General features: G+C 31.8%; 3 protein-coding genes across 6 annotated transcripts; all 3 read right to left on the bottom strand.

Annotated features, from left to right (window-relative positions):
• Window positions 1–5344: 5344 nt before the first annotated feature.
• LOC107933860 (glucan endo-1,3-beta-glucosidase 8) lies at window positions 5345–8809 on the bottom strand. Its single transcript, XM_016866160.2, has 2 exons — window positions 7592–8809; window positions 5345–6515 (listed from the first exon to the last, which is right to left on the bottom strand). Exons 1-2 carry the CDS (start codon window positions 7930–7932, stop codon window positions 5417–5419), a joined length of 1440 nt encoding a protein of 479 aa, XP_016721649.1. The 5' UTR covers window positions 7933–8809; the 3' UTR covers window positions 5345–5416.
• A 7659-nt stretch (window positions 8810–16468) lies between these two features.
• LOC107933858 (CCR4-NOT transcription complex subunit 3) lies at window positions 16469–24283 on the bottom strand. Of its 3 annotated transcripts, none has more exons than XM_016866152.2 (16): window positions 24037–24283; window positions 23515–23646; window positions 23129–23266; window positions 22032–22082; window positions 21720–21809; window positions 21487–21633; window positions 21208–21312; window positions 20827–20883; window positions 19961–20671; window positions 19711–19878; window positions 19344–19509; window positions 18658–18800; window positions 18000–18275; window positions 17764–17904; window positions 17482–17663; window positions 16469–17162 (listed from the first exon to the last, which is right to left on the bottom strand). In XM_016866152.2, exons 1-16 carry the CDS (start codon window positions 24127–24129, stop codon window positions 17096–17098), a joined length of 2667 nt encoding a protein of 888 aa, XP_016721641.1. In that variant the 5' UTR covers window positions 24130–24283; the 3' UTR covers window positions 16469–17095. The 3 variants fall into 3 exon arrangements, with proteins under 3 accessions (XP_016721641.1, XP_016721642.1, XP_016721643.1); XM_016866153.2 differs by having other exon boundaries at window positions 19961–20668; XM_016866154.2 differs by lacking the exon at window positions 24037–24283 and having other exon boundaries at window positions 23129–23270; window positions 23515–23651.
• Window positions 24284–24787: 504 nt separating this feature from the next.
• LOC107933827 (myb-related protein 2) lies at window positions 24788–27098 on the bottom strand. 2 transcript variants are annotated; one of them, XM_016866117.2, is made up of 7 exons: window positions 26905–27098; window positions 26615–26796; window positions 26436–26512; window positions 26278–26335; window positions 26072–26156; window positions 25907–25976; window positions 24788–25827 (listed from the first exon to the last, which is right to left on the bottom strand). In XM_016866117.2, exons 2-7 carry the CDS (start codon window positions 26790–26792, stop codon window positions 25132–25134), a joined length of 1164 nt encoding a protein of 387 aa, XP_016721606.2. In that variant the 5' UTR covers window positions 26793–26796; window positions 26905–27098; the 3' UTR covers window positions 24788–25131. The 2 variants fall into 2 exon arrangements, with proteins under 2 accessions (XP_016721606.2, XP_016721607.2); XM_016866118.2 differs by having other exon boundaries at window positions 26615–26800; window positions 26905–26989.
• Between the last annotated feature and the right edge of the window lie 315 nt (window positions 27099–27413).

Here is a 27413-nt window from a genome sequence, read left to right as displayed (position 1 = left end):
TTTTGCTTCCCTATAATTCTTGTGGTGATCTGCAAAAAATGATGAACTCTCTGAGGGTGGTTGGAGAGAATTCACTGAGGGTCTTGGGATAGGCTTTGCGTTCTGAAGAAGTTTGGTGGATTGGGCATCCGTAATCTGTATTATTTCAATTTGGTGTTGCTTGAAGTTCCTTACTTTGCCTGAGTCTCTTTCATGCAGGATTTTCTTGATTCGACGGAGGGTGCATCTCCCTCTTTCATTTGGAAGAGTATTCATAAGGTTAAAGTAGTGCTTCTTGAAGGTACTAGATGGCGGATTGTAAGAGGGAACACAATTAGTGTTTTTAATGATCATTGGATTAACGATGATGATTTTTTTTGTAGACGCAGTCGGTGTTATTAATAGTAAGTTGTGGGTTTAGTCCCTATAATTTCATTTGGTCATTTTTAGTAATTGTACTTTTTGAATTTTAAAATTGTAATATTTACCAAATGATAATTATTAAATTCATTAAGTTAAGTTTCGTTATTTTCAAATTTTGGCGTGGCAAACATATTACTCCATGTGTAATGTTATGTCAACTTGCTACTTCCACATATTATTCACAAAAACAAAAAGTCAATTCATGGATATAACTACTGTCGTTTGCTTCAATACTAAAACTTCGAAATTCGAAAAATATAAGGACTAAGAATGATTCAATTGGAGAACATGAGTTAAATCTACAACTTTAAACACAATACAAGATTAATACTAACAAAATTTAGCCATAGATTAAACTACTTCTATTTGGATCATGAATGAAATTTCAAATTTTAAACCGTATAGAGACTAAAATTGATCAATTTGAAAAGTACAAGGACTAAGTTTTATCAAATTAAAGTACATGAACTAAATCAACAACTTACTCATAATACATGGACCAATAGTAAAATTTAACCTAGCTTTTGATGTGTTTTGTCTCGCCTTCCAAATGAAATAAGATTCCTATTTATAGAAATCCTTACACCCCTTGATACATACATACCTATCCAATAACTATCTATTTAAATAATTATATCTCTTAACGAGAGAAAAGATTGTATGAAACTGTGATTCCACGTCATCCTTATCCCTTTACCATAGGAGAATGAAAAATCAGATTTTTACTCCTGATTTTCAGCATTTTTAGTTAAATTTGAATTTTTTTCAGGAGGAAAAATCTGATTTGTTATTCTCTTATTGGAAAGGGATAAGAATGACGTGGAATCACAGTTTCATACAATTCCTTCTCCTCTTGACACATAACCTTTTATTAATAACCAAATGATATAACATTTAATAATTAAAAGACATAATTGATCGCTTTTAGTCCTTCAATTATAACTTTGAAATAATTTACTATCTATCACTTATAATTATTGACGTGCTATAAATATTTCAAAATTATTCTAACATAAGATTATAATAATATTACAAGATATTCCATTATTGAAACTTAAAATGTTGAAATTTATAAATTAATATTTTGGAAAAAATATAAATTTAAAAAATAAAAAAAATGAGATATTCCATTTTCTTTCTTATAAATCTTGCAAGAATAATCTGTTAGATGACCAAATTAAACATTGGATTACAGATGTAAAGAGACAAATCTTATTTTCCCCCTTTTTCTTAAATATTTAAAATTCCTTAAGAATAATTAAAAAAATATTCTATTTGAAATTATAAGCCTAAGAAGTTAAAATTGAATAATGGAAGTGACAAGTCATTTGAATTTAGTTGATTGTTTGTTATGTGTTATACCACTCAACATCTTTGAATGGGTCCCTTTCACTATAGTGCCCATATTTGAAAACTACACCAATCCTATTATTTTCTTATATATCGCTCATTTTATATATTTATATTTCACTTTTGTCATTAATACACAAAAAAAATAAAATTATTACACCTATCCTTTTCATCACCAACATGATTTATTATTTTTATGTCCTATTTAAATCTATTGAATCGTTATAATATATATTGTACATGTAAATATGTATATATACGAGAAATTATTTTATGAATTTTTCCTATTACATCATTTATGGTATCTTTTTAATTATTTAATGCTATTTTAGTAATTTTTTTCAATGTCATTTACACATAATTTTGGTAAATTTTTTTACCCTGAACCCTGATCTTTAAATCTTGAACCTCGAATTTTAAATTCTAAATCATAAACCCCAAACTCGAATCTCTGACTTACCTCAAACTCCAAATCTAAATTTGAGTTTAGGTTTAAGGTGAAAAAATTTACCAAAATTATGTGTAAATGATATAAATTTTTTTTGTTGAAATGTCATTAAATAATTAAAAAGAGATCATAAATAATATAATGGAAAAGGTGGATAAAATAATTTGTGGTACATATACATAAAACAAAACTTTTTATCACAAAAACGTTTCATCAATATATTGATTGCCGACATTTATGATAATGCATTGATACATGAAAATGAGGGAAGGGAGTTAATAATAATAATAATAATAATAATAATAATAATAAGAAGTAGATGAAGGTTAATTGTCAATATCAATAAAAAGAAAATAAAAATAAAGGGAGAGAATTGTGTAAATAAATTTGAAAAAGGAAATAATTTAAAGAAGGCCCAAAGACATGCTTGTTGATGGAGGGGAGCTTCATGCATTTCATCAATTATTTGAATTTTTATTTTTGATGACTTTAAAAATAAGTTATTATATTCATTATTTGTGAATTTACGGGTCGGGTTTATTTATAATATTAATACTTATACACAGAAAATTTAATATATTTTTAAATGTTTATTATCATAAATATAATTTTTATATGATATGAATTATATAAAATATTTCAATATTAAAAACCAGTAATGATAATGATCAGAATAGAAATAATCAAATGATTGAGCGACTATAAATATAATTTATTCAAATTAAAAAAAACCCATTAAATGAAATTAAAATAAAATTTAGAAAAGTAAAAAATAGTCAAAAAGATGAATGATATTAGATTCCCATGAATAGTGGGTGAAAACATGCATGGTTGAGGATGGTTTGGGTTGAAAGATTTAAAGGTGAGAAAAGAATATGCAAAATGCCAAAAGCATAGGGAAAAGGAATTTTAGTAAAACAAAGTTGTGGGTATCCAAATAATTCTGCTTCTTCTTCTTCTTATTAGATTTCACATCCAAATGAGAGAAAGCACAAATGGGTTTGTTGTGTTGGTAGGGGTTTTTTAGGGTTCATGATTGTGAGAGAACCTCTCTTTCTGATTTATTGTTAATGTTTATTTGTCCACCTTTCTCAAAAAAAAAATCAACTTTTATATGAGTGCAGTTGGGTTAAGTCAATTTTTATTTCCAAGAAGAATTTAAAAAATAATTATTCAAGGCCCAATTTATATGAAAAAAAAAATTCAATTTGAAAAAGTCCCACTCCCACTCCCACTTCCACTTAAACTTTATTTGTTAAATAATTTTTAATAAAAGGAGAATTTTACCCTTTTTAATTAATTATTATTTTATTTAAAAGTAATCAAAATGTAATTAGCTATCAAATAATTTAAATATTACCAAATTAAATTATAAATCATATTATATTCTAATATAATTATATGTCAGATACAGTGTATTTTTCAATTAACATATGTAATTTTTTTAGAAATTATACATACAGCTATAAATAGAATTAATTATTATAAAATATGATTAGATTGATAACTAGAATATATTTAAACCTAGATTATGGATATAAAAGGTCGATATACGGTGAAACATGAACCAAAATAAATATAGGCTGAGAATCTACATATGATTTACATAGGGTGAGACTCATCCTTGAGATTTTAAACTTCTCAAGACATTAACATTGCCATTAAGCTATAGCCTCGTTGGTTGTAAATTTATTTTTTAAATGAAAATGGTTAGCGATGATAATTATTTTTTATTTTTCTTTCTTTTTTAATAATTTTAATCAATTTCTTTTCTATTAGAATCTTCTAAATAATGGTGACTAATTAATTTTACGTAAAAATTATTTAATAATTACATTAACATATAATAATCGAATAATATACGAGTTTTAGATTAACTTTAAACGAACATAAATAAATTTATTCATAAATATAAATGAATCCAATAAGCCTTTTTCATGTTCAGTTCAGCTAATAAACGGGCCTTAAAATTTTACTCATATTCATTTATTAAATTTGATAAACACTGAACAGTTGATGAAGCTATATTCATATTCATGCAACCTTAATGAGTAAAAGGTATTGGTGTTAAATAATTACTACTATTAGTGTGTTTTTAAATGTAATATATAAATCATCTTCAACCTTATAATTTTGAAAATTTTGTCTGTCATTTAGGGTTATCTAAAACTTGGACTGTGGGAAGAAAATCCTAAAATAGTCAAATTTTCATTTAAATTCTTTAGAATTTAAGAAATTTTAAATTAATATAATGATAAAGTTGTATTTTAGCCTTCTAAAAATTTATAATTCAACTGTGGCCTCAGTGATGAAGTTAGAGAGCTGGTAGGGGCCTCAGTCCCACTAAAAAAAAAATCATTTAGACCGTTTTAGTAATGGTAAAATTACATTTTGACTCCCAAAAAATGATTAAAAAAAGTTTGATTTTATACTTTAAAAATTATAAGGATATAAACTATTAAAATGATGAAATTGTTACAATTTAATTTCACCTCCTAAATTTTTCTTTTTTAAAAATTTTGCCCTTGCCTGACCACCCAAAAATAATATTTTAACTTTGTCGTTGAATATAATAAGATGAAAATAATGGTGAAGAAGAAAGAGAAAATTGTAAGGTAGGCAAATTAAAATCCACACATGTACAATTGTGTATGGTAAGACTGAAGACTTAAATAGGCGCAATTACACTAGAAAATTTTCAAAACATTAACTCTTGCAAATAGATTCGAACACGTTCCTTAGGAATTCGTATTGTGTATCCTCTTTTCATAAAGCTTATTCATCCCTTATGAAACTTGGATTTTCGTTATAAATGCAAACCATGTGAGAAAATTTCTTTACATATACATACACAACAGGGACTAAGACTAGTTTGAATCACTATTTTATTTTTCCTTAATAGTGAAGAATTCATGTCCCAATTCGAATCGAATCTAGCTTGATCCTAAACATAATTAACAATGGCATGTGAACGTGTGGTTAATGTCTCACGAAATTTAATAACTACATACGTTTCGCAGCGATGAAATGAACCATGGAGGACTAGTAAACCAAGGGATTTAGTTCTAGTAAAAAACCAATAAATCCATGGGATTTATTATTTGAAGTCAATCGATTCAAAAAATAACCCAAGAATCTGTGACATACAAAAGAGACTAGCAAAAATGAATTGAAAAGAAGTAGAGAGCAACATCCCAGTTATCTACAGAATCAAGTTTACAGCAATACAGTTGCTATTACAGCAAAAAATGTCATTCCTATCAGTGAGGGACCAATAGCAAAAGAAGAAGATGCAATTTGAATGATAAAATTGCAAGTCCCTTGTGAAGGACTGTGTGTTATAACCGTGGCTAGACCTTGAAAATTACAGGCCATGTCATCCTGGTTTTGCACCTGGTAGTACATGTTAAATGCGTAGGATGCGTTCCCATTCGCATCCAGGATGTTACATGAAGATCCGTAGCCAAGTGCTGTGCAATCGGAGAAGGTGCAGGCATAGTTTATGTTGTCTGCAAGTTTGCTCAGGTCATTAGCATTTGGATTGAACACGCACCATTTCTGAGGAAGATATTCGACATTCTGAGCAGGGATGAGGAACCGGTTCTGATTCTGGCCTGAAAGATCGAGTGGGAATTTAGGCTGCCCGTCATACCTATAGATTCCCCAATGCCGCTCAAAGTTTCCCGGAGCAACACTCTTTACATCTTCATCTAGAAGGCCAAATAAGTACACTTCTAAATATCCTGGCCGCAAAGGTGTGCCGACGTTGCCTGCAAGTCTAGGCATGAGCCCGTTGTAAAATCTCTGAGCATTAGCTATATTGGCATTCTTGTCTCCGTCTGTGGGCCAACCGACCTCCCCAACAATAATGGTCATGTCCCCATGCCCTATAGCTCTCAAAGATGAAACCAATGTGTCAAAGTTGGCATCGAAAACGTTCGTGTACTGAATCCCGTTATCAACAATCGGGTTTCCTCCATCAAAGAAAGCATAGTTAAAGGGGAAGTCATCATTTCCATAGAGACTGAGGAAAGGGTAGATGTTTATGGTGAAAGGTGCACCGTTCTTGGCTAGAAATTCAACAATCTGTGTCATAAGTCCACTGATATCAGGCCGAAACCGACCAGCTGATGGAACAGGGTTGCTTTCTGGTGAGTTGTAGACATCTGCATTTGAAGGCATGGTTGCCTTTATCGAGTCCCCAACCCCAGCTTCGTTAAGTGCATTTTGAATATTTTCAAGCGCAGGGAACGTGATGTTTATGAACGAGCCGTTGTAAGTTGTGAGAAACGGCTCGTTGCCAACAGCTACATACCTGTTCGATGACATTAAGAAATCCCACAGATTTAATAGCAAGATAAGCATATTCTTTCCTTCACCATTAACAAAACATAAAATCATTAGCATCTTTCAATCATCTTCGTGTGAAGTCACGCTTAGAATCTTCGAAACGTTAATCAAATGAACAATATGAACGTAACAATCCATTCGTTTAGTTACTATTTCATCCAAGGACAAGCTTCAAGGAAACCCTCATAAAAGCTTAAACCACGCATGTATTGAGAAATAATGCACATTGTATCAGATTCTAAAATGGTCCTTTGATGCTAAGAATAAAGGTGAAAAGGAACAGCAAATGTTGAAGGAATCTAAAGTCATCTCAGTCTGGAATATGTACCAAAGGGGATAACAAGTTGAATTTATGTGATAAGATTCCTGGAAAACTTTTCCAACAAGAGTTCACATCATCTGCCCCTTTTGCTTATTTTTCAAGTGAACATTTGATTTAAAATTTGAAAATAAATGTGCTAGAAAAAGTCATTCCCAGCTAAGGACATTGAATGCATACCAAATAAATATGTTCTAATTGTAATCCAATTTAAGATCAATGATTAGGTCAACTGATAAACTAATCCTTACTTGCTACCAAACAAGAACTAATTAAGTTTCCCAATCTTGGTTCCAACCTAAACAAGCTGTGAATTTCAATAGTTGGAGCATTGTGGATAGAAACAACAGCTCGCGGAGAGCTAGTTAGGGTCCAACCCGGCTCGACTCGGCTCTTGTGGCAAAGAACTATCGAATTCAAGCATAATATATTGATTCTTTCAAATATAAAGAAATCTAACACCGAATACTTCAACATTCAAATGCAAAGACTTTAGATTAAGAACCAAAATTCCATAATGCCAAACTCTTAACAATTTCCAAAACAAGCATCCAATTTATCAAAATCCTCAATAAAGAACACAACAATATTTTATCAGCAGCTTAAATAAATCCTAGAAACTGCCTCAGAAAACCCAACAGCATTAAAAGAGATAAATCAGTAAATAAAGACCAACCAACAGATATATGATTAATATAAAAGAAGTCAAAAATTGGACTTACTTGATGTTAACACCTCCATCGAAATTATATCTTGTGACATTCCTCCTAACCCAATCTTTAGCACGTTTATAGCTGTTCATGGCAAGAAGTTGATCATTAGGAATAGCAACCATGACTTCGATATCACTTCCTGCAAGAGCATTCATAGTAGTTGAATCTGCATCAAAAAGCTTAACTTTCTTTATTCCATTGTCTTTTAACATCTGAACCACTGTTTTGGGGGGAAGTTTATGTGATGCCATGGTACCCCAATTCACACCAAGACCATAAGCACCACCACCAAACAACTGAAGGCACAGGGATATTGTTACCAATATTCCTAAAAAAAAAGAATTTCCCATGCTTTCTCTTTAGCCTTTTTAATGAAAAATCTTGAAAGGAACAAATAAAAGGGGATGAAGGTTAAGGCTTAAAGGTGCTTGCTTAGAAAGAAGAAGCAAGGTCTTGGCTATGGGGTTATGTAATAATGTTAAAAAGAAAAAGGCTGTTTATCTGCTGGATCAAAAGAAAATCAAAGAAATTCTTGTGACCATAGGAGAGAGAAAGAGAGAGAGAGAGAGAGCGAGAAGCAAAAAGTGAATCTAATAAATGAAACTGAAAGCTAAGAGAAAACCGAAAAAAGAAGCAAAAAAGAATATAAAATATGAGAAAGTTTATTATGTTTTCTTCTTCTTCTTCTCTTTATTGTATATTTCTCTGATAGAAACCGTCAATTTTTTTTCCTTCTTTTTTACAACAAAAACTTTATAGAAACAACTTCATAGAAAATAGGAGATGGGTTTTGATGGAAATATCGAAACAGAAACCAAGCTTGAAGAACAGAGAAGAAACAGGGGAAGGGAAGAACTGGAGTGATGTTTTAGAAAAAAGGAATCAATCTTTTTGCAAACCAAAAACAATACTTTGAAAGAGAAATTCTTTTTCAAGTTGACAAATCAAACAAGATTAAAAGGGAAAATTATTAATCAACAATAGTAACCAAGTTGATGAAAAAAAATCACAAAAAGAGAAATCTATGGATTTAAGTGTTGTTTTTGTTTGTTTTTTTTTTTGTGATGGAAAATTGGGAATGTTGAAAAAAATGATTTTTTGATTTTCTAAATTTATTTTTTTGGATTTTGGTAGGAATTGTAACGGCTAATAAGTAAGAACCTTGTGCTTTGAAAAAGTTTCAATGGCTTAGGGTTGATAATCTCTAGAGAGAAAGGGAATATAATAATAAATAAACTAAATAATACTTGTATAAAAATTATTCATTTATTATTTTTTGTTCGTACAATATTATTAGTTTATAAAAAGTTGCTTTTCTTATGTAGATTTTAATAGTGCTTTTGTTTTTGTTTTTTCTTAGTATATATATAGTGAAAGATTCAAAAACTCTCTTTTCTTAGTTTTTTTTTATTAATTTTATTTTTTTTCTGTTTTTTTGTTGAATTTATTTCATTATGAGTGGTGCATTTATTTGAGGTTAGTATAAAAATAGTGGTACTCAACGCATCAAATTGAAAATAAACACCCGTCCAAACAAACCCTGAAAGTAAAACTCCAAAACCAAAGATTAGATTAACCCAAGAACTAATAAATTTAAAATTTTATGATGTTGATTGAATATTTTATAATATTACAGAAAATACATAATTTGTAATTAATATGTTATTTGATTATATTATTAATTTTTTTATAAAAAAATTTTCTTAAATTGATAATTATTTTTATTACTTTGATGATAATTTCTTATAAAAACAGTCCTTAAAGTAAAAAGTTTTGATTAGTTTTATTTTTAGAGTTAGATTAATTTTATTAAATGTGTTCAATGTGCTCTTCAAGAAAAGATGAAAATTTTGAAGAAGAAAAAGTTTTAAAAAAAAAAAAAAGAAAGAAAGAGAAAAGGGGAAATATCAATTCATGATTAAAACGGTGACGTTTAGCATAAATTGCTTAAAGTTCAGGTTGATGACGTGGACCACTGACAGCCCACGTTTACTATGCACACCCTCCTATGTATAGTACCCAAACCAGCCGGTTATACATGTTTTTTAGTTTCAAAAAGTTACGGTTAAAATACATTTCAAGTCCTTACATTTTCTTGTAAATTTAAAATTTAGTCCGTTTAGCTTTTATTTTAAAGAATTTAATCTTTGATTCATCTGTTAAATTCGGGTTCATTGCAATATTATCTTTTGTTACATGGTTAGCGAGTATTATCTTATTTCAAAATATCATATCAAAAAATTTTAAAAAATAATTTTTAACCAGAAATAGAAGGACAAAATTGATGAAAAAAGAAAAAAAGGACTAAATTTCAAATGCATGAAAAGTAGAAGAAGTTAAAGATATTTTAACCAAAAATGCTATTTTGTAAAAAATAATAAAATATTGGAAAAGGTTTTCTTTTTATAGGGATTAAAATTTTGGTTTGCAGATAAAGTTTTAATTTTTAAAACTTGAATTATGGGAAGGTCGGTCACCGACAGAGTTGCATCACACATAGTAAGATGGAGAGAGGTTGTCTCTTTTCGAGATTGCGAAAAGATAATGGGGAAGTTTTTTCGTAATTTGTGATTTTCTTTTGGTTTTTTAAAGGTAAATCGGTTTTATTTATTTTTTATTCATCATTTATATGTATTTTAAAGATGAAAATTTTAAACTCTAGAAATAAAACATATTTAATGAAAAAAATTATTTATTATATATGGATATAATTAATAATAATCTATTAAATATTATTATGGTTTTTCATATGTTTATATAAAATCTATAAAAAAAAAACTAAAAATAAATTCACAATATCCAAACTTGTACTTAGGATATTAATTCACAAAGCTTTAATTTGTCATTTCATTTAAACTTTATTTTTCTTTTACATAATTTCACTCGCATCAGGAGTATGTCATAATCAAATCAGAATTTTTATAGACATGAAAAGAGTTACAAGAAAGCGTAGGCTTAAGCTCGTCTCAAAAAGGCTAGAAACGCTATTCTCAAGCTAAAAGAGAAGCCCATTTTAATGATCCCTTCTCTATTGACCAACATGAAAGCAAAGGGAGGCTCGGATCGATAATCTAGTCGGGCAATAATCAGGGATAAAGTCAAAAATTTTTGTGAGGCGGAATTAAATTATATATTTTTACAATGGTAAAAATACAATTTCATCATTTTAACAACATATATCTTTATATTTTATAATCAATAAAAGAAATTTGAGTAGAATTGTTCATGAGTTGAGTAATACCATAGGTCAATGCCTGTTTTTAGGTCAACTCGATCGGGTTTGTTGGTTTGTTTTACTTCTTAAAAATATTTAATATTTTTAAATATTAACATTTTAATGTTTTATAATTAATTAAAATTTAAAATATTTTTAATATCCAAAACTTTAAAACCATTGTCCAAACCTAACCCAAATCGGAGGCATCCGAGTCACCTGCCAAAATTTGAGTTTATTTTCAAAAATTAAAAAATAAGTAAAAATAATATAAAAATGAAGATCCAATCCTACAAGACTTCAGGGTTATTGTTATTTTCTTATTAAGCACATTTAGTGCCAATGCCTCAATAAAAGTAAGCAAGAAATGTGATAATTAATGCAAACTAAACTAATATAAATGGCTTCATTCACATAAATACCACTTCCATAACTTATAATATTTATGATTTCTCAATAATCATATAAAACATTTAATATTATAATAATATTGCAAAAGTTTTAAATATAACTAGACAATCAGTGGCGAAGTTACGGGCTGGCAGGACTAGAGCTGCTCATGGGCCGGGCAGCCCGCCCGAAATATGGGAGGGTTTGGGTAAAAATATAGGCCCGAAATATGGGCTAGGGCAAAAAAACGAGGCCCTTTTAGAAAATGGGTCGGGTCTCAGGCACCACTTTTTTGGCCCGACCCGATATAATAAATATTTTTAATATTTTTATTTTTAAAATATTTTTTTTATTTTTAAATTTTAAAATATTTTTAAAATACTTTTAAAATACTTTTTTTTTTAATTTTTAAAATAAATTTTTGGTATTTATTAAAAAAATGGACCGGGCTTATGATTTTTTCCCTGGCCGGGCCTGGGCAAAATTTCAGGCCCATATTTTGGGCCGGGCAGGGCCCGGGCCAAAATTTTTTTATGGGCTCAGCCCGGCCCATGAGCACCTCTAGGCAAGACCCTGGACCCCTTAAAATAGAAAATTTTTCATTTAGATCCTTTATAATTTTAAAAATTTTAAATTAGTAATGATAAAATTACATTTTAGCCCTTCCAAAAATGATAAAAATTTGATTTAATCTTTTAAAAATTATAAAGATATAAACTATTAAAATGGTGAAATTATATTTTTACTATCGTAAAAGTATGTAATTTAATTTTGACCTCCCAAAATTTTTTTTTAGCTTTGCCCTGGTTTACAATGTGGGTAAAAGAAAATATTGTATGTCAAAAATATTTTATTTTAAGATTTATTTAATAATTAATATAAGCGGAGTAGTAATGAACTTGTAATTTAATACTATATATTGAACACGTGTTTGATTTTTGAATTTGTAATTTGTAATTGTGTTATTTTAAGGTGATATAAAAATACAAAAAGATAGAAGTGTGATCATAATAATATTAATTATAATTTAAAAAAATAAATATTTTTGTAATTTCATAACTGAGCTGGTGACCTCAACTCGATAAAATACTTACATATAATCTAGATATTTAATCCATGTATGCTAATGCAATCATTAATTTTTGAATAATGAAATGTCACATCATAAAAAATAAGATAAACATAACAAAAAATAGAAACTCTATGTGTGTAAAAACTACGTATTTAAAACACAGATGTTAGTTTAAAAATAACATATAGTAAATAATGAAACGTAAGGTTTGAAACTAACTAATAATAACATATGAAATATGTACAATATTAAAATGAAATACAATAGATTAAATTGTGAGTAAAATAAAATTTAAACACGTCAATACACCATATTAAAAATACTAAATGCATTACAATTTTTCTATCGTGGTTGTGACACCAACTCAATCAACAATATTATCAATATATATACAATTGATGGGTAATAAAATATGCATAATACAATTAAAATGTAAATATCATGTTGAAATAAAGTTTTGGTTTAATAGTGAAGTTACTATTTTATTGATGTAAATAATACGGGTTCAAATCCAATTACTTGGAAATTTTTTATCGAGTTTTTTTTTAACAGTCTCATTATAGGTTTTGATCATTTATGCTCTTTTTGACACAATGCCTAGAACTACTCATAACTCCTCCTCAACCCAGAAATAGGAGAATAATGCGTTTCAGCGCACTCGAACCTATATCCTCTTCTGTATTGACAATAATGTCTATGTCGATCGAGTTAAGACTCACTCAGTTTTATTAAATATATATAAATATAAAAGAATAATAGTTTGAGATTGGATGGGATGGGATTGAAATGAAATGAAGAGTAAAGGGTTGGTAGTTAGTTGGCACAACTCATTGGCAGTTGCATTTATTCAATTTTGGATAATGACTTTTAGCAATTTTTGCACCCATTTTAACACCTACTTCCTATTCTACCCCCAAAACCATATACATATAAATTACATATGGTAACTATAAAAATTAATCAAATTAGTTGATTGAGTATTAGCTCGATTGGTATGGTATTGTTGTTAATATAAAAGGATATGAGTTTAAGTGCGCTGAAACGTATTATCATTCTATTTATGGGTTGGGGAAGAACTATGAATAGTTCTAATTATTTTATAAAAAAAACAAATATGATCAAAACTTATACACAAAAATTAAAAATTATGAATAGTTTTTGAGTTATATAACAAAGAATATGTTAATACATTAAAATTTCGAAATATAAAATATTATAAGCATAAAAAATATATATAAATATGATACAATTATGTTAATTATTAATAAAAAATATTATTTTTTTTGAGAAATTTCATAGGGGATGGGAGGCTTGTTTGCCCCCATTTATTTTCCTTTATGAAAGAAAAAGAAGCTTGGGGCTGCTTCTCCTTTTCAATCCTAGCCAGAGGCGAAAACCCAATAAGGTTTTAGTTTTAACTATAGTTAAGATTTTGACAACTTTAATCATATAGGTTATAATTTTTTATTGTGGAAACACTTACATTTTTGGGTTTAGTTTAGTGGTTAAGAATTATTTACTCATATAATCTATTCGGGTTCGAGCTTTTAGGATAGCAGGTGATAGATTTTCAGTTAGATATAATTCTACATAGTGTGTGAATCATGTACAGCTTTAAATTCCTAGGTTTAGTTTGGTGGCCAAGAATTGCTCCTCCATAAAATTCACTTGAGTTCGAGCCTTTAGGGAAGTGAGTGGTAGATTTTTTTTGGACAGTTTGATGTAGTGTGTGTACGGTATAAAAAAAAACTCTGAGTGAATTCATTTCATATTTATTTTTATTTAAATCCCATTATGTTCGGAGATATTTTGATTACCTATTTGTTGTGCTTTATAATACTTATTTCGAACGTATATTAATTATATTTACAGACACGAATATACTTATACTTATTACCTAAAACAATTTTTTTAAAATTAAAAAAAGAAATGCATAGATCCATCACATATCATTGTCATCCTCTCCTCTTTACATCTCACTCAACCTTTTCATTCCCAATTTTGATGTGGAGGTCCCTTATTCTTCACTGGCTAACCTTTGTTGAGCTTTTCAATTTCATCCAAACTTTCAAATATCATAATTCTCACATTTTTTTGATATGATATTAAGGAACAAAAGTAAAAAGAAAGGAACAAAAAAAAAAAAGGCAACATAAAATTTTTTTGAATAATTTTCTGATTATATCTGGCTCTTTTTAACACAATACTTAAAATTACCCATAATCCCTCTCCAACCCATAAATAAGAGAATAATGCGCTTCAACGCACTCAAACCCAATTAGGTAAAAGAAAAAAAGGGGAAGGTTTTTGATAAGTTTTGGAAGGTGTGGATTATGTGGATCCACATCATTTTCCATGTTGAAATAAAATTGCTTGGATTATATTACTTTATTGGTCCAGAACCTTTCTAGTTTTCATTTCCAAATTATTCATTAATTTAACCTAATCATGATTCAGATGGTTGTAGATAAATACAACAAGTGCTTTCACATTGATTGCTTAAACAACACACCCCACCATAATGTCTTAAGAATAATCATGGTTATAAGTTAATTTAATGGGTTGAATAAAAAGTTATAAGTCTAATTTTGTCTCCAGTCTCTGTACTTTTTAAAGTTTTGAAATTTGGTCCTCTGCTTTCAAGTTTAGGAATTTAGTCCCTTTATTTGTAATTGTAACAGAAGGTAAATAAGTAGATTAAAAAACTTTAAAATTCTCAAAGTTGAGATAAATTTTATTAGATATAAGCTGTAGCAAAATTAAGAAATAGATTAAAGGTTTGATAAAGCTAGTGACTATGTAAATATATGTATTATCACATAAATTCCACTAAAATACCAAAGATAGACCTATTGTGATTTTTAAATGAAAGTGAATCATCTTGTTTACTCTCCTTCGGAGTTGATTTTATTTTTATTAATTTGATCAAAACAGAAAAATTAACCAATAAAAAATCAAATTAAAATTTGAGAAGAACAATAATTTTAATATTCAACCGTTAATCGTGAACGTTGGTGCTTGTGTCAGAAAACTGTCAATGCTTACGTGTCTGGAAAACGAAACAGTCTCGATCTTCTTCATTTTCTTAATTCACATTCAAAAAAGTCCAAATTGTCTTCAATTGATCTCTACTGCAATTCAAAAATTGGAAAAGAAAAGAGAAACTAAACCCAGACACATGAACAAAAACAAAGCTTATAAATGTGAATCTAGTAAGAAGACAAAAACAAATCTATGGATTTAAGGGTTTTTTAAGATGAAATCACAAATAAAGAGAAGAAATCATTTACTCGTGCTGTTATATTAATAAAAATAAATTTAATATACTCATTTTGTCCCTTTATTCAATTTAATATAAGTATAGAATATAAATTTACATTAAATAAGAAATAATTTAAAATTTACAAGTAAATAAATTAGTATTTTTAAAAAGATCTAAATTACTCTTATTAAATTTTAATGTCTAAATTATCGCTATTGATATTGATTTCGAATGCTGATTTTATGTAATATATGGATTAATAACCTTGTTGTCAGATTTGTATTAAATTTATTATTAGTTGGATTTTCATTTTTTAAATAGAAAATTCGAATATTAAAATTGAACGAGAATTTATTAACAGACTATTAGTACTAAATTATTGAGAATAGAAACAAAGACTAAATAGCAAAAGTTCAAAGAATATGAGGAATTAAACCAAGTTATATGATGATGATTTATGACGATGATATTACTTAATATTGAAAGAGGCTTACCGTTGAATCAATTAGTTAATTAGAATAAAGCTTCAACGTGTCTGTTTTTAAACATCAAACATACATCAGGCAACAAATGATGTGAAGAAAAACTTTATTGAAATGTTAACAAACCTTCTACCACTTTACCTTTGTTTTATTACTTGGATAAGTTGATTAAAAGCATTATTTTTGGGAAAAGAGAAGGATAGAAAATACCCTGAAAAAGAGAATGAGTTGACATCTCGTTATAGCAAGTTGAAATCTTTTTAAGGATGAGTACATACTTTACACGTAAGCCCCTACTCTTTTGTTTTTAATTTTAACTTCCAAACATACCCCAATGTTTAAAAGGTGAAGAAAATAAGAATGAAACTACTACCATGGGATCTCAACATTTGTCAAATACATTGAAGAATATAGAGAGCTTTCTTGCAAGATATTTATCTACTTCTATTGAATAAGTATCTAAGAATTAAGGAATACTTTAGTCCTTGAATATAAATCAAAGAATAAGGATGTCTTTAGTTACAATGTAGGCTTCCTTGAACAAAATAATACAACTTTCTGATTCAATTAAAACTGAACCTGAACAAATAGAAACAAAAACCAAATCTACATTCGTATTCCAATGCATGAACATCTATATCTCTATATCTATATCTATATCTATATATATTAAACCCCAAGTATCCTCAAGCTAAAGTCCAAGAATTTATCAACATCATACATTCCGTACCCACTTGAGCTAGTGAATCAAATATAAACCGAAAGTTAAAACACATTCTATTTGGTCCCAAAGTTCTTCACTAATCCAAAGATTGATACCAATGTTCCCCATAAAATGTTTTCATTTTTTTTTCTGTTTAAATGCAATATAACCCAAATGATGCCAATAGATTAACAAAGACTGCTGCCAATGTTCCCAATGTCTTTCATTGCAATGAATTGCAACAGAACTAATATCCAACAAAAAAGGCATAATTGGAAAATGAATCGTCTAATCAAAGCTTGACATCTCATCTCATCTTCGTCATGAGGCTTTTCCAAAAAGTTGCAATGAAATTTCAGGGGGTGACAGAAACACAACTTACATTACGTTTCAGCAAATAAGTTCATCTTCAAGATAGTTATACTCAAATGTGAACTCCGTCTTAATTCTCTGACACCTGAAAAACAGCATCACGCAACATTAGCATAAAAACAGATAGTTTAATAACTGAAAATGTGATTCAGCCAGGCAGGTACTACGTTAGGACTTGGGTGTATCAGGTATGGGAATGTATCAGACACAAGTATAGTAAGATCTTTTAAGTTTTCCATATACTTGGAGAAACCTTGGAGGTCATATCTCCATATCCGTATTCAGAAATGAGTGTCGGACATGGATAATTCTATAAAATGAAGAATCCAAGCAACATAACACAGGTATATGATGATGCTTTTTGAAATAAATGAGAAGACTATACTTCCATGCCAACAACTTACCATCCATGTTGGTGGTCATCATTTGCTATGTGAAAATCAAAGTATACATAGGTTCCCTGTTCAAATTCATCAGTGGCGATTTTTGGTTCCTCATGCCGCTGAAACCATGTGTTGTATTTTCTGTGGTATCTCCAAGACTGCTTCTTCAGTTCCTTTGCGGCCAGATATTGTTGGTAAGTATTCTGCACAAAATTTTACAAGACAGAGAGCTCAACTGTCACCAAGTTCTATTGCAATAAAACACACACACACACAGGGCAAGAGATAGAATAACCTATTTACCTGCTGATAATAAAATGCAAAGAACAGTGTATCAGTGCCAGTGCCGTAGCCATCTAAGCTTATGCGTTCCCAGAAGGCAGGATTATTCACAATCGGTGCCTGAACTTGAGGGTAGCTAGCAGGTGTTGCAGCAGGGTGTTTCTGCAAAGTACAAACAGATAACAAATATAAGAACCTACACTTTTGTTGTTTCTTGGAAAGTAAAAAAAGAGAGATGATTATTGAAAATCCCATACTGGAGTGTAGCTCCTAGCACATTCTGAGTCTTTAGGTTGGGGAATTTTATAGTATGAAGCCTCAAGCATCTGCAAATTGTATAGTTGATCATGCATTCCTCCAGTATTCATTGAGCCACTGAGGTTGTCACCAATGGCACCAAAATCAGTAACACTTCTCCAGCCAATAACGCCAAGTCCACTAGAAGACTGGTTAGATTGTAAGGGTTGCCCAGGAAAAAGATCAACATCCCTAATAACTTGAGCAGGTTCTGTCAAGGAGCCTGATACAGCAGCCTGCAATGAAGAACCATTCACAGACCACTCAAGTCACATCTTCATAACTAACAATTTATGCAACCAACATTCACCTAAACCCACAATCTATCTAGAAAACAAACAGTTTTTAAACCTAAAAGAAAATGAAATTATTACTACTACATAAATTCAGCCAAACATCACTGTTACTCTACCCAGTCAATCCCATGCACGTGTAGTTTTACAAAACAATGACATATGATAGAGGAAACACTCAATCAACTAACTGGACCATCTGGATTGCCAAATTAAGTGACAAAGTTACTGATGATTCTAACAGAAGATAGAACATGCTCGCACAAACAGTACCACACCAGCAATAATTCCTAAAGCATACAACCTTAAGAGGTATTCAACATACCGTAGAATCAATCGCATACTGAGTTTTCATCTCATCCTCGTTCATAAGATTCTTGGCAAGCCCAGAAGTTGGAACAGCTTCAGAACTTGAATCATCAGGTAAATTGTGCGGTTGTTGTTCCTCAACTTTTGCATTCCCAACATCTGCATATATACTAAGCTCTTAATCCAGAGAGAGAAGTATTATCACAGGTTGAATTACGTCTCTGGTCAAGACATGGTAAAAGAACACGAAACACTCAGCATACAACAGTAAAGCAATCTGCTACTTTCCTCCATGAGATATATGGCCACTCTGATAACAAGTATTCTAATGATAGCTTCTTCTATTCAAATATGTTGGAAAAAACTAATCCATCCATTGCTCCATAAAACATTTTCTTGTAGGAAAAACAAAAGTTATTCTCCTTGAAAAAGCTTCCCTTGGAAATTGTTTTCAGAAAAGAACTGGATTTACTGTGAAACCAAACATACAATAGCAAAAGCTCAAAAGAAAGAAATAGAGAAACCAGGAGCAGGAAGGAGTACATAATTAGGCAGCCTGCTACTCTATATACAACGATTTAGTTTTAATGAGCCTCCTTCATTGCATGCACTCATAAAATTAGATGATATGAGATCCCTCAAAGAGCTCATGCTTCAGAAAGAATAAGGTCCAAAAAGAAAATCAAGCAAACTGAATGTTACCCCCATCCTTTGGAACACTTGTTGCCAATGCCTGCTGACTAGACTGTTGTTGCATGGGATTTTGTTGCTGCTGTAAACTGGCAGCTGTTACACTATTAAAACCAGGTGCTTGGCCACCAAGTCCTAGACCCGATTGGAGAGAGAGTGAAGAGCTTTGAGAATTGAACTGCCAAAATAAGATCATAAAAAGATTATTTACTATTTGCTTTCATGACAGAAAGCTAACCAGGTTCCCACAAGTTTGCGGTGCATAGATACATCATTTGTGTGTAATATGAACAAGCAACAGAAACCTAGATTTGCATTGAACTTTGTAATAAGTTGAACAACTTGGTTCAGGAAAAGGAATTCATTTAAGAGACAGAACCTGCTGCATGAGTGGGGCTTGTTGTGCAGAAAACTGCTTAAGATTTCCTCCGGCGAGAGGAGGCACACCAAGCAGGTTGCTATGGCCTTGTTGCTGCACTTGTTGGAGCCGTTGCAAATATTTTTCCCTCATATCAGGTGCTATCTCAGTTCTTCCACGAAACTGCCCCTGAACATACAAATGCATTAGCAACTATATCAAACATGAAGAATGTGGAGCATGGGTACAGTCACCTGACAGACTAGCATACCGGGTCATTTTGATTCTGAAAGGAGCTTCCAGGCCTCCACTGCATACCAGAAACCATTGAAGGGGAAAAAACTCTGCCGGGTATTCCAGCAGATTCACTAGGATTACTAGAATCAACAGATGCACTTCCATCATTAGCCTTGGCTGTCTGAGGCAACATCATTCTGTTACTGAGAGGGGATACCAAAGATTGCACCATGCTACTGTTTCCAGGTCTTTCATCAGTCCCCAAAATAGTTCTTTTTGCCATGTCAGAGACTGAAGGGACCGCACCAAGGGCTCCATTGCCAGAAGCCATACTTCCAGAAACAAGGGGAATACTAGATGAAGGCTGACCTGAGAGGCCTCCTCTAGCAATGCCTCGTACTCCAGTATCAGTAAGAGATGGAGAAGGCCTACGGCCAGGGAAGCTTGTGATATCTTCTTCTTTTGTAGCATTTGGCAAATTTACAGGAGATGACGGATTGGTGGTGCCTGTGTTTTCCAAAACACTTCGAGCAGAACTTGAACCTGGAAGAACAATTGGAGGCGTTGAAGCACCAGACAAACTATGAGGTGAAAGATTCAGTGGAGCAGGGATTGGATGGCTTCCACTCGGTGTTGCTGTAGCAGAAGTAATTGCGCTACTTTTCGAAGGTGGAGTCCTTGCTATATCAGAATTACTATCCTGGGAAGCTGAATCTTCTGCATGCTCCAGGGAGGAACTAACCTGCTGATTACATTGAGTCATGATCATTTCTTGTACATCAATGTGAGCATCAAGCCAACAACTAATGACAGAGTAACTTATATAGGTCAACCAACATACTTTTATACATGTGACTACATCATTAAATATCCAACAGATGGAGAGAACAGAACACCTACCGGCCCTTGAGATGTTGATGATGCCAAAGATGGCTTCAATCCAAGAATCGGTGCAGCCTGCCAAACATTAAAATTTCATTTTCCAAGTTATTTTCCATGAAAGAAGCCATTTCATTAATTTTCTGATAAAATATCACTTAAGAACCCATTTGTTACATTGAAATCAGTGAACACCATAACACAAGATAAAAAAGGCCTTTTTTTTGGTCAGTTAAAATATGGTTCAAGTACAACGTTTAAAAAAAATAATATGCAAGTAACAGCATGTCTCAGTAAATCACAATTTCACAAGAGAAAACTGATTTGAATTGGGTTATACAAGGCATGGTACTAGAATCTTCAAGCAGAACCAAAATGGGAAAAAAGAATACAAGACTTTACCTTGGAAAGAGGACCAATAGCAACCAGATCTTCAAGAGCATCCACCTTGTCTAAAGCTAAAGAGTTGTAGAGCTCATCAACATCACTAAATTCATCAAAGTCCTCCTACACAAATAATCAGGAAAGATATGCATATTTAACAGCCAAAACCCACGAAAATGACCCAAGGAGATTATATTGCTGATGCTATTCTTATAAAAACAAATGATTTAGAATTAAATGGAAGATCCTTTCAACACCCAAAATTGCAGTAAAGGAAAAAAAATCATAGAACAAAACCTGATTACGTTCAACATAATCGTCCAAGAAGTCTTTCACATCATTGACCTGCTCTGGACTCAATTCATCATTATCCAATAATCTCAAAATCAATTCTAACTTCATTATATGAGCTTTGTGCCGGGTAATTGATGTCTCCAAGTGTGTCTGAAGGGCAAAAACAACAAAAGGAAACAAAGTTACATCAAAACAACATATGTAGTCTCAAAATGTATTTTCTAGTTCAGTTCTACCAGTCTAGGTGGTTTCGTCTTCCCTTTCTTCACAGAAAGCCCTTCAATCTCAGCTTCAAAACTATCAATCTGGGATTCCAACTCTCCAACCTGCTCAGGGGAAGTGTTCACATTTCATGCTAGTTTCGATTCACTAAGCATAAGTGCCTCCAAAACAACATTATATACAGAGAGAAGTTCCAGGCTAGTGGAAGTTAAAATGATTTTTTTTTGAAAAAATACAACAGAAAGAAAGTATTATGGGTATAACCAATGAGTTGCAGCATTTAAGACGCAAGCAAGAAAAGGGCGCAAAAAGGTTAGATTTCATACCACATTGTTCAACCAATCCCTTGTCTCTGATTTAGCCTTCTCCTTTGGATCCTACAATGAAATTGATGCATCACAGATAGTAAAGCAAAATGTACAATACCGAGACTGCATGCTTCTAATCAATATTAATATCATCAAGTGAGGTGGAAGGTTTCAAGATGTAAAGATTTATATAAAAAGCTGGCCAAGATGTAAGGAATACGTAGGGAAAAGAAAAAGGGGCTCAATCTTGTATGTTTTACTACCAACACAAGCCCACAACTATTTTTGACTAAGATGGTTGAATATCAAACAACAACAAGGTCAAGTATAAAATTACACCAATTAGAGGTCTGTACTCCACTCTATCCCAGAATGAACCACTAGTTTTCTATTTTAGAACACTAACAGGTAATCATTTTGTCATGCGTGCAATGGCACAATATAAACCCGTACAGCAGACTCCATGCACAGACAGAAGGCTTAGTTATTCCTATGTTACCTAAAACACAGATCGGTCTGGTACGAGGAACGAAAATGGGAGCACAAATCGCTAATTGTTTGGAACATAATTCGATAAGGTAGTCTCCTTTGGTTCGTTTAGCAGGAACAAAATATGATTTTTTGGTTCGTTTATTAGGACCGAAATACAATTTATCAGTACATTAAAAGTTTTTATAATATATATTTCACCTTAATTAAAATAATATAAAAACATATTATATAAATAAAAAAATTAATTTTCATAAATTTATTGATAAAAAATTATAAAAACATTTTATATTTTTGAGAAATATAACAATAATTATAGCTTAACGCAACAAACAAACCATTTATCGACAATCTTTAAAGGAAATAGATTGATAGAAGCACAACAATTTTTAATACTTCGTTTAAAAAATAAATAAAGAAAGAAGACATTTATTATTCGGTGGCTTCTCTGGTTGAAGCCCTCTTCTGTACGCTCGATTCATTGAATTGGATTGTAAACAATTGGGATCGATCGATCAAATTTGAAAAATACAGCATGTAGAGTGATTAAGGTAACTCTGGTTTTTTCTTACAATTCATTAATAGATAATAAAACAATCAAGAGCTATGCATTGCATGGTGCTTACAGTTTTAGGCTGTTGACCCAAGCCTTCTTTAGAGAATGCTTTTGTCTTAGTCTCTTTTTCACATATCTTAAATCTTTCCATTTCACGCTCAATTTGTTTCCGAGCATCCACCAGGGCCTGCTCATAAGATGCACTAACCTATCTTGACAGAAGTCAAAAGCAAAAAAGAACAATCATCAGTTTCAAATCAATAAGAACAATTATCGTAATAATAAAAATCTTAAGCATCACTAGAGGTAAAGGTGATTCACAGCACCACATAAACACAGTGTGAAAACAGTAACAACTAACAAATGCAATTACAAGTACAAGTACAAGAATTATTTGATGAAAACATAATGAATCAAAACAATCACTTAAAGAGACAAGGGATACAAGTAACGAACTTTTTTATCCTTGATCTCACTGGACTGAATCCATGTCTTGATCTGGTCCCTGTACCTTTGCAGCTTCTTGATTTCCTTCTTCAAGTCTGCCTCAAACTTTTCCTTCTGATTCGCATTATCAGTATCATAAACCTAACACAACATACAATCCAAAAAAAAAAAAAAACAATTTACTCAACAGTTCGAGTTGCGATTTTTCACTATAGATAAACTAAGAGTCGAACGAAAAAAAACATCATTCGATTCTTCGACACGTCTTTCTTCCTTTTTAAATTAAGAAAAGGAATGGAAAACAATCTAATCATTAATCGAGAAAATCAATAAGCCAAATTTAAAATAGTTCAAGAACACTATAGTCACAGCAATGTTCGCTTCAATTTCACAGGAGCTAAAACTAGAACTATCATTTAAGCGTCTACTTCCCAGCATTTCCTCGGAAACCAAACAGAACAGGTAAAACAAAAAAAAAAGGAAAATGAAAATGAAAAGGCATGTTTGCATTCATGAAGCTTCAACGGCAACCTTGTTCCAGATGCTATCGAAGACATCAACGCCTTCCTGGACCTTCTTCAGAACACGATCGATTTCTCCTTGAAGCTTGCGACTCGCTCCCATTCCGGAATCGGAATGTTTCGAGGGCGAATTACAGAGAACTTATTTCAAAATGATAAAATGAAAAAACCCTAGCAATGATTGATTTTTCGATTTTACGCGTCGAGTGGGAATTTCCGTTACCCAGTAAGTTTTAAGAGCGTTTCAATCCTAAAACAACTAATAAGAAGAAGACGGTATATATATCGGGAATTCGGGATTCAGGAGTGGGAACAATGGAGTCTCATACGGCATCGTTTCAATACATAAAAGGTTAAAAATGGGCCGAACCGTTTTATTACAAAAAGCCCAAACACTTCTAACTTTTCTTTACTTTTACCAATGATTTAAAAGGAAATATATTAGCGAGTTGTTTTTTAAAATTTTCTATTTCTTTTAATTTCATAATTAACCTTGAGAAGACATATTTTACTCATTTAAATTTAATGAATGATTTTTTTCCTAAAGCATTTACCGGAGCGAACCTAATAATTAATATTATATATTTTATAGGCTTGTTAAGGGATAGATACTGGTCATAAATTTTAAAACTGTTTCATATCTAATATAAGGATTGAACCTTTAAAATAAGAGATACATTGCTATTAGAGAAATAAATTTAAGTTTTGGAATCAAATAATATTGATTTCCATCATCTCTCAAACAAAAAATAACATATTGATTTCATCAATTATATAATATATATTAGCATGTTAAATTAAAAAGTTATGATGTACAAACGAAAAGCAAAGTCTTTGAGCACTTAATAACACTAATGCTCAAATCAGATCAGTCCATCATGTTCCAATACATGAAAAACACAGTGATTAGCTGCTAATATCTATATGTTTTATGTAGTTGCTGCAAACTTTTATTCAATTAAAGATTGAATTGGGTTTTGGTTTTTTTCAAGTTGATCATAGATGAATCACAAAGTACAGCATTCTTCTCCGAGCCTCCGGTTCCGATGGAACTCCGGTCACTTTCGGTTTATCTACCTACGAAGATCGATTGATGGATCCCTTTTCAGTTCCAGCTGAGGCCATTCAAATCAAACTGTTTGCAGCTTGAAGCAGCATCAACTTCTTCATGGACATTTAAATCCAGCTTTGTTGCAAAATAAGGTAGTCTATTAACTGTTTGCAGCTTGAAACCTTCTTGATCCTCATTTCTGCTATTAAATTTCCCCTCAGAGAAGCTGCCATGCCCTTTCTCTCCTTGTAATCCTACACTCATGGATAAATCACTGGTACTTCTATCAGCAAAGAACATTCTTCTTTCTGCATCATTGCCTAGTTTCATGTCGGTGAACGGTTTCAGCTCGGTTTGTGGTACCAACCGATCTTTCGGGACATGATCTCTTTGCTCCATGAATGAAGTGCTGTTGTAAGTTCTTAAAAAAATCCCATTGTTGTGTATTTCTTGCTCTTTCTGAGATCCATCACATGATGTCAAGCAACTATCCATTGAACAATCAGTAGGTGGAGTTGCTTGTGTTTGTCCTTGCTGGGGACATAAACCTTGCAAGTCTTTCAAATCCGAAAACGCGGAGTTCAGGCATTGGTTGGACACTTTGGACACTAATTCAGATAGCTGAACTTTGGCTGCTTCAAGTCCCATGTTACCCAAATTTTGTCTTCCAAGTGTCTCTTGAGCTTTCTCCAACACTGCCTGTAAGTATTTCCCTTGAGCCTCAATACGAAGCTGTAAATGTCGCTGCACCTGGTTCGATATCGAACTTATCAGACCATGGCTTAACTCAACTACAATAAAAAGCATTACCAAAAGGAATGTTATGTACCTCAAGCTGTTCATGCAGCCTTCTCTGCACTTCGATTTGCATTTGCAACGCTTCGCCGATCTGTAATCCTCTGTAGTTCATCAACATCATAGTCAATACATGAAGAAAAAGATGATTGAATGCAAAACTATATGTGAAATGATTATTAATCATTAATCATCTTACTTGTTTGTTTGAGGGCCAATACTTAAGTTATTCATGTGAGTTCCAGTTGCTTCAGACATTCTATCTCCTGTCATTGCAACAGCACCTATATCCATTGAGTTTAAATTGTTAATTATCAAAAAAAATGAAAAGCTCTAAACTCAAAATTAGCATTTGAAGTTTACTATATCCATTTTATAAGATGAAGGGGAACACAGTCATCTTACCTATCTTGTTGCTGCCATTATTAGCTTGTCCATGGAGATTCTTACTGAGTCTGTATTTCTGCATCCAAAAGGAGAGATCTAATTAGCCCTTGTAAAATATAAACTAACTCGTCTGCACCGTGAAACCGAGGTTTCACTGGATGATGTCGATAAATTACCTGCAGATGACTCTTGAGATGGTATAAGGTAAGGCCAGGAATCCCCATTAGTTTCATTACTGTTTTAGGAGTAGCCTCTGCAACACAAGTGAAAAGAAAAAGGTGCAATCATTTGTATTAGCCTAAGACAGTTTATGCATGGATTTAATCTGGGATTTGTTCAGATTTTGTGTACTCACTGTCAGCGCCTCCGAGCTGATTGACAGCCTCGATGAACCGCTCATGAAGATCGGGCGTCCACTTGAGTCTTGGCTTGGCGTCGGTTGAAAGAACAAGACCAGAATCTCCAGGGCCATTCCCTCCTTGAAGGAACAAATGCCTCTCAGGGTGGATGTTCTTCCCTTGATGTTGGTACATTTTTCTGTCTCCAAAAGAAAGTACTCAAACATGTAAGTTGTTAAGGCTTGTTGTTGAACCAGATACAACTAAATAACCATGCTCGGTACACGTATCGGCTTCGTTCTTTTACCTGATCCAGTCGCTTCGATCTTCTGTTCTTCAAGTTTTCCACAGACTGCTCTTACTTAATTACTTGTTTTATAACCAAGTCTTACAAGCCAAAGATGAACCCCCAAGCAGGGCTTTTTATAAAGCAAGATAAGAGAAGCATAGAATCTGGGACACAAGTAATGGAAAAACCTGACCGAATCCAATATTCACAGTGAGTGAAAAATCAACATTGCCCCTTCTACTTTGTTAACTGTGGGCCAAATCTACTTTCCATTCTAAGACAGTACAAGCCATTTGAATTCCTCAAAACACCTCAGGACTTGCACTAGGAATCGATCCACCAAATATAATATATGTATATGTATATATGTATGAATGTATGTATGTATGTATGTACGTATTCGTCCCTACTGGCAAAGGCAAAGAATCATATTCCCAGATATTAGAGTTGGGGAGTTGGATTAGGGGAATCCACTATGTTGTGTTTGAGAGCTCTTCCATGGTCTCAATTTCAAAGAAGATTCTTCA

Source organism: Gossypium hirsutum, chromosome D11 (genome assembly GCF_007990345.1).
Source record: "Gossypium hirsutum isolate 1008001.06 chromosome D11, Gossypium_hirsutum_v2.1, whole genome shotgun sequence".
Lineage (NCBI taxonomy): Eukaryota > Viridiplantae > Streptophyta > Magnoliopsida > Malvales > Malvaceae > Gossypium > Gossypium hirsutum.
The sequence above is the reverse complement of the archived record's forward strand: the minus strand, read 5'-3'. Positions and strand labels throughout refer to the sequence as shown.

Bases quoted from the DNA above. Each gene is read 5' to 3' on its own strand.
- LOC107933860 (XM_016866160.2), bottom strand. From the start codon at position 7,932: ATGGGAAATTCTTTTTTTTTAGGAATATTGGTAACAATATCCCTGTGC. The intron at 6,516-7,591 runs GTAAGTCCAATT...GTCATCGAACAG, and splicing joins GATGGAGGTGTTAACATCAA to GTATGTAGCTGTTGGCAACG.
- LOC107933858 (XM_016866152.2), bottom strand. From the start codon at position 24,129: ATGGGAGCGAGTCGCAAGCTTCAAGGAGAAATCGATCGTGTTCTGAAG. The intron at 18,276-18,657 runs GTATGTTGAATA...TCTTCATTGCAG, and splicing joins AGTATGCGATTGATTCTACG to GCTGCTGTATCAGGCTCCTT. The intron at 17,163-17,481 runs GTAAGTTGTTGG...GCTGTTTTTCAG, and splicing joins GATGACCACCAACATGGATG to GTGTCAGAGAATTAAGACGG.
- LOC107933827 (XM_016866117.2), bottom strand. From the start codon at position 26,792: ATGTACCAACATCAAGGGAAGAACATCCACCCTGAGAGGCATTTGTTC. The intron at 26,157-26,277 runs GTAAGATGACTG...CAATGGATATAG, and splicing joins TAATGGCAGCAACAAGATAG to GTGCTGTTGCAATGACAGGA. The intron at 25,828-25,906 runs GTACATAACATT...ATATCGAACCAG, and splicing joins GGCTGCATGAACAGCTTGAG to GTGCAGCGACATTTACAGCT.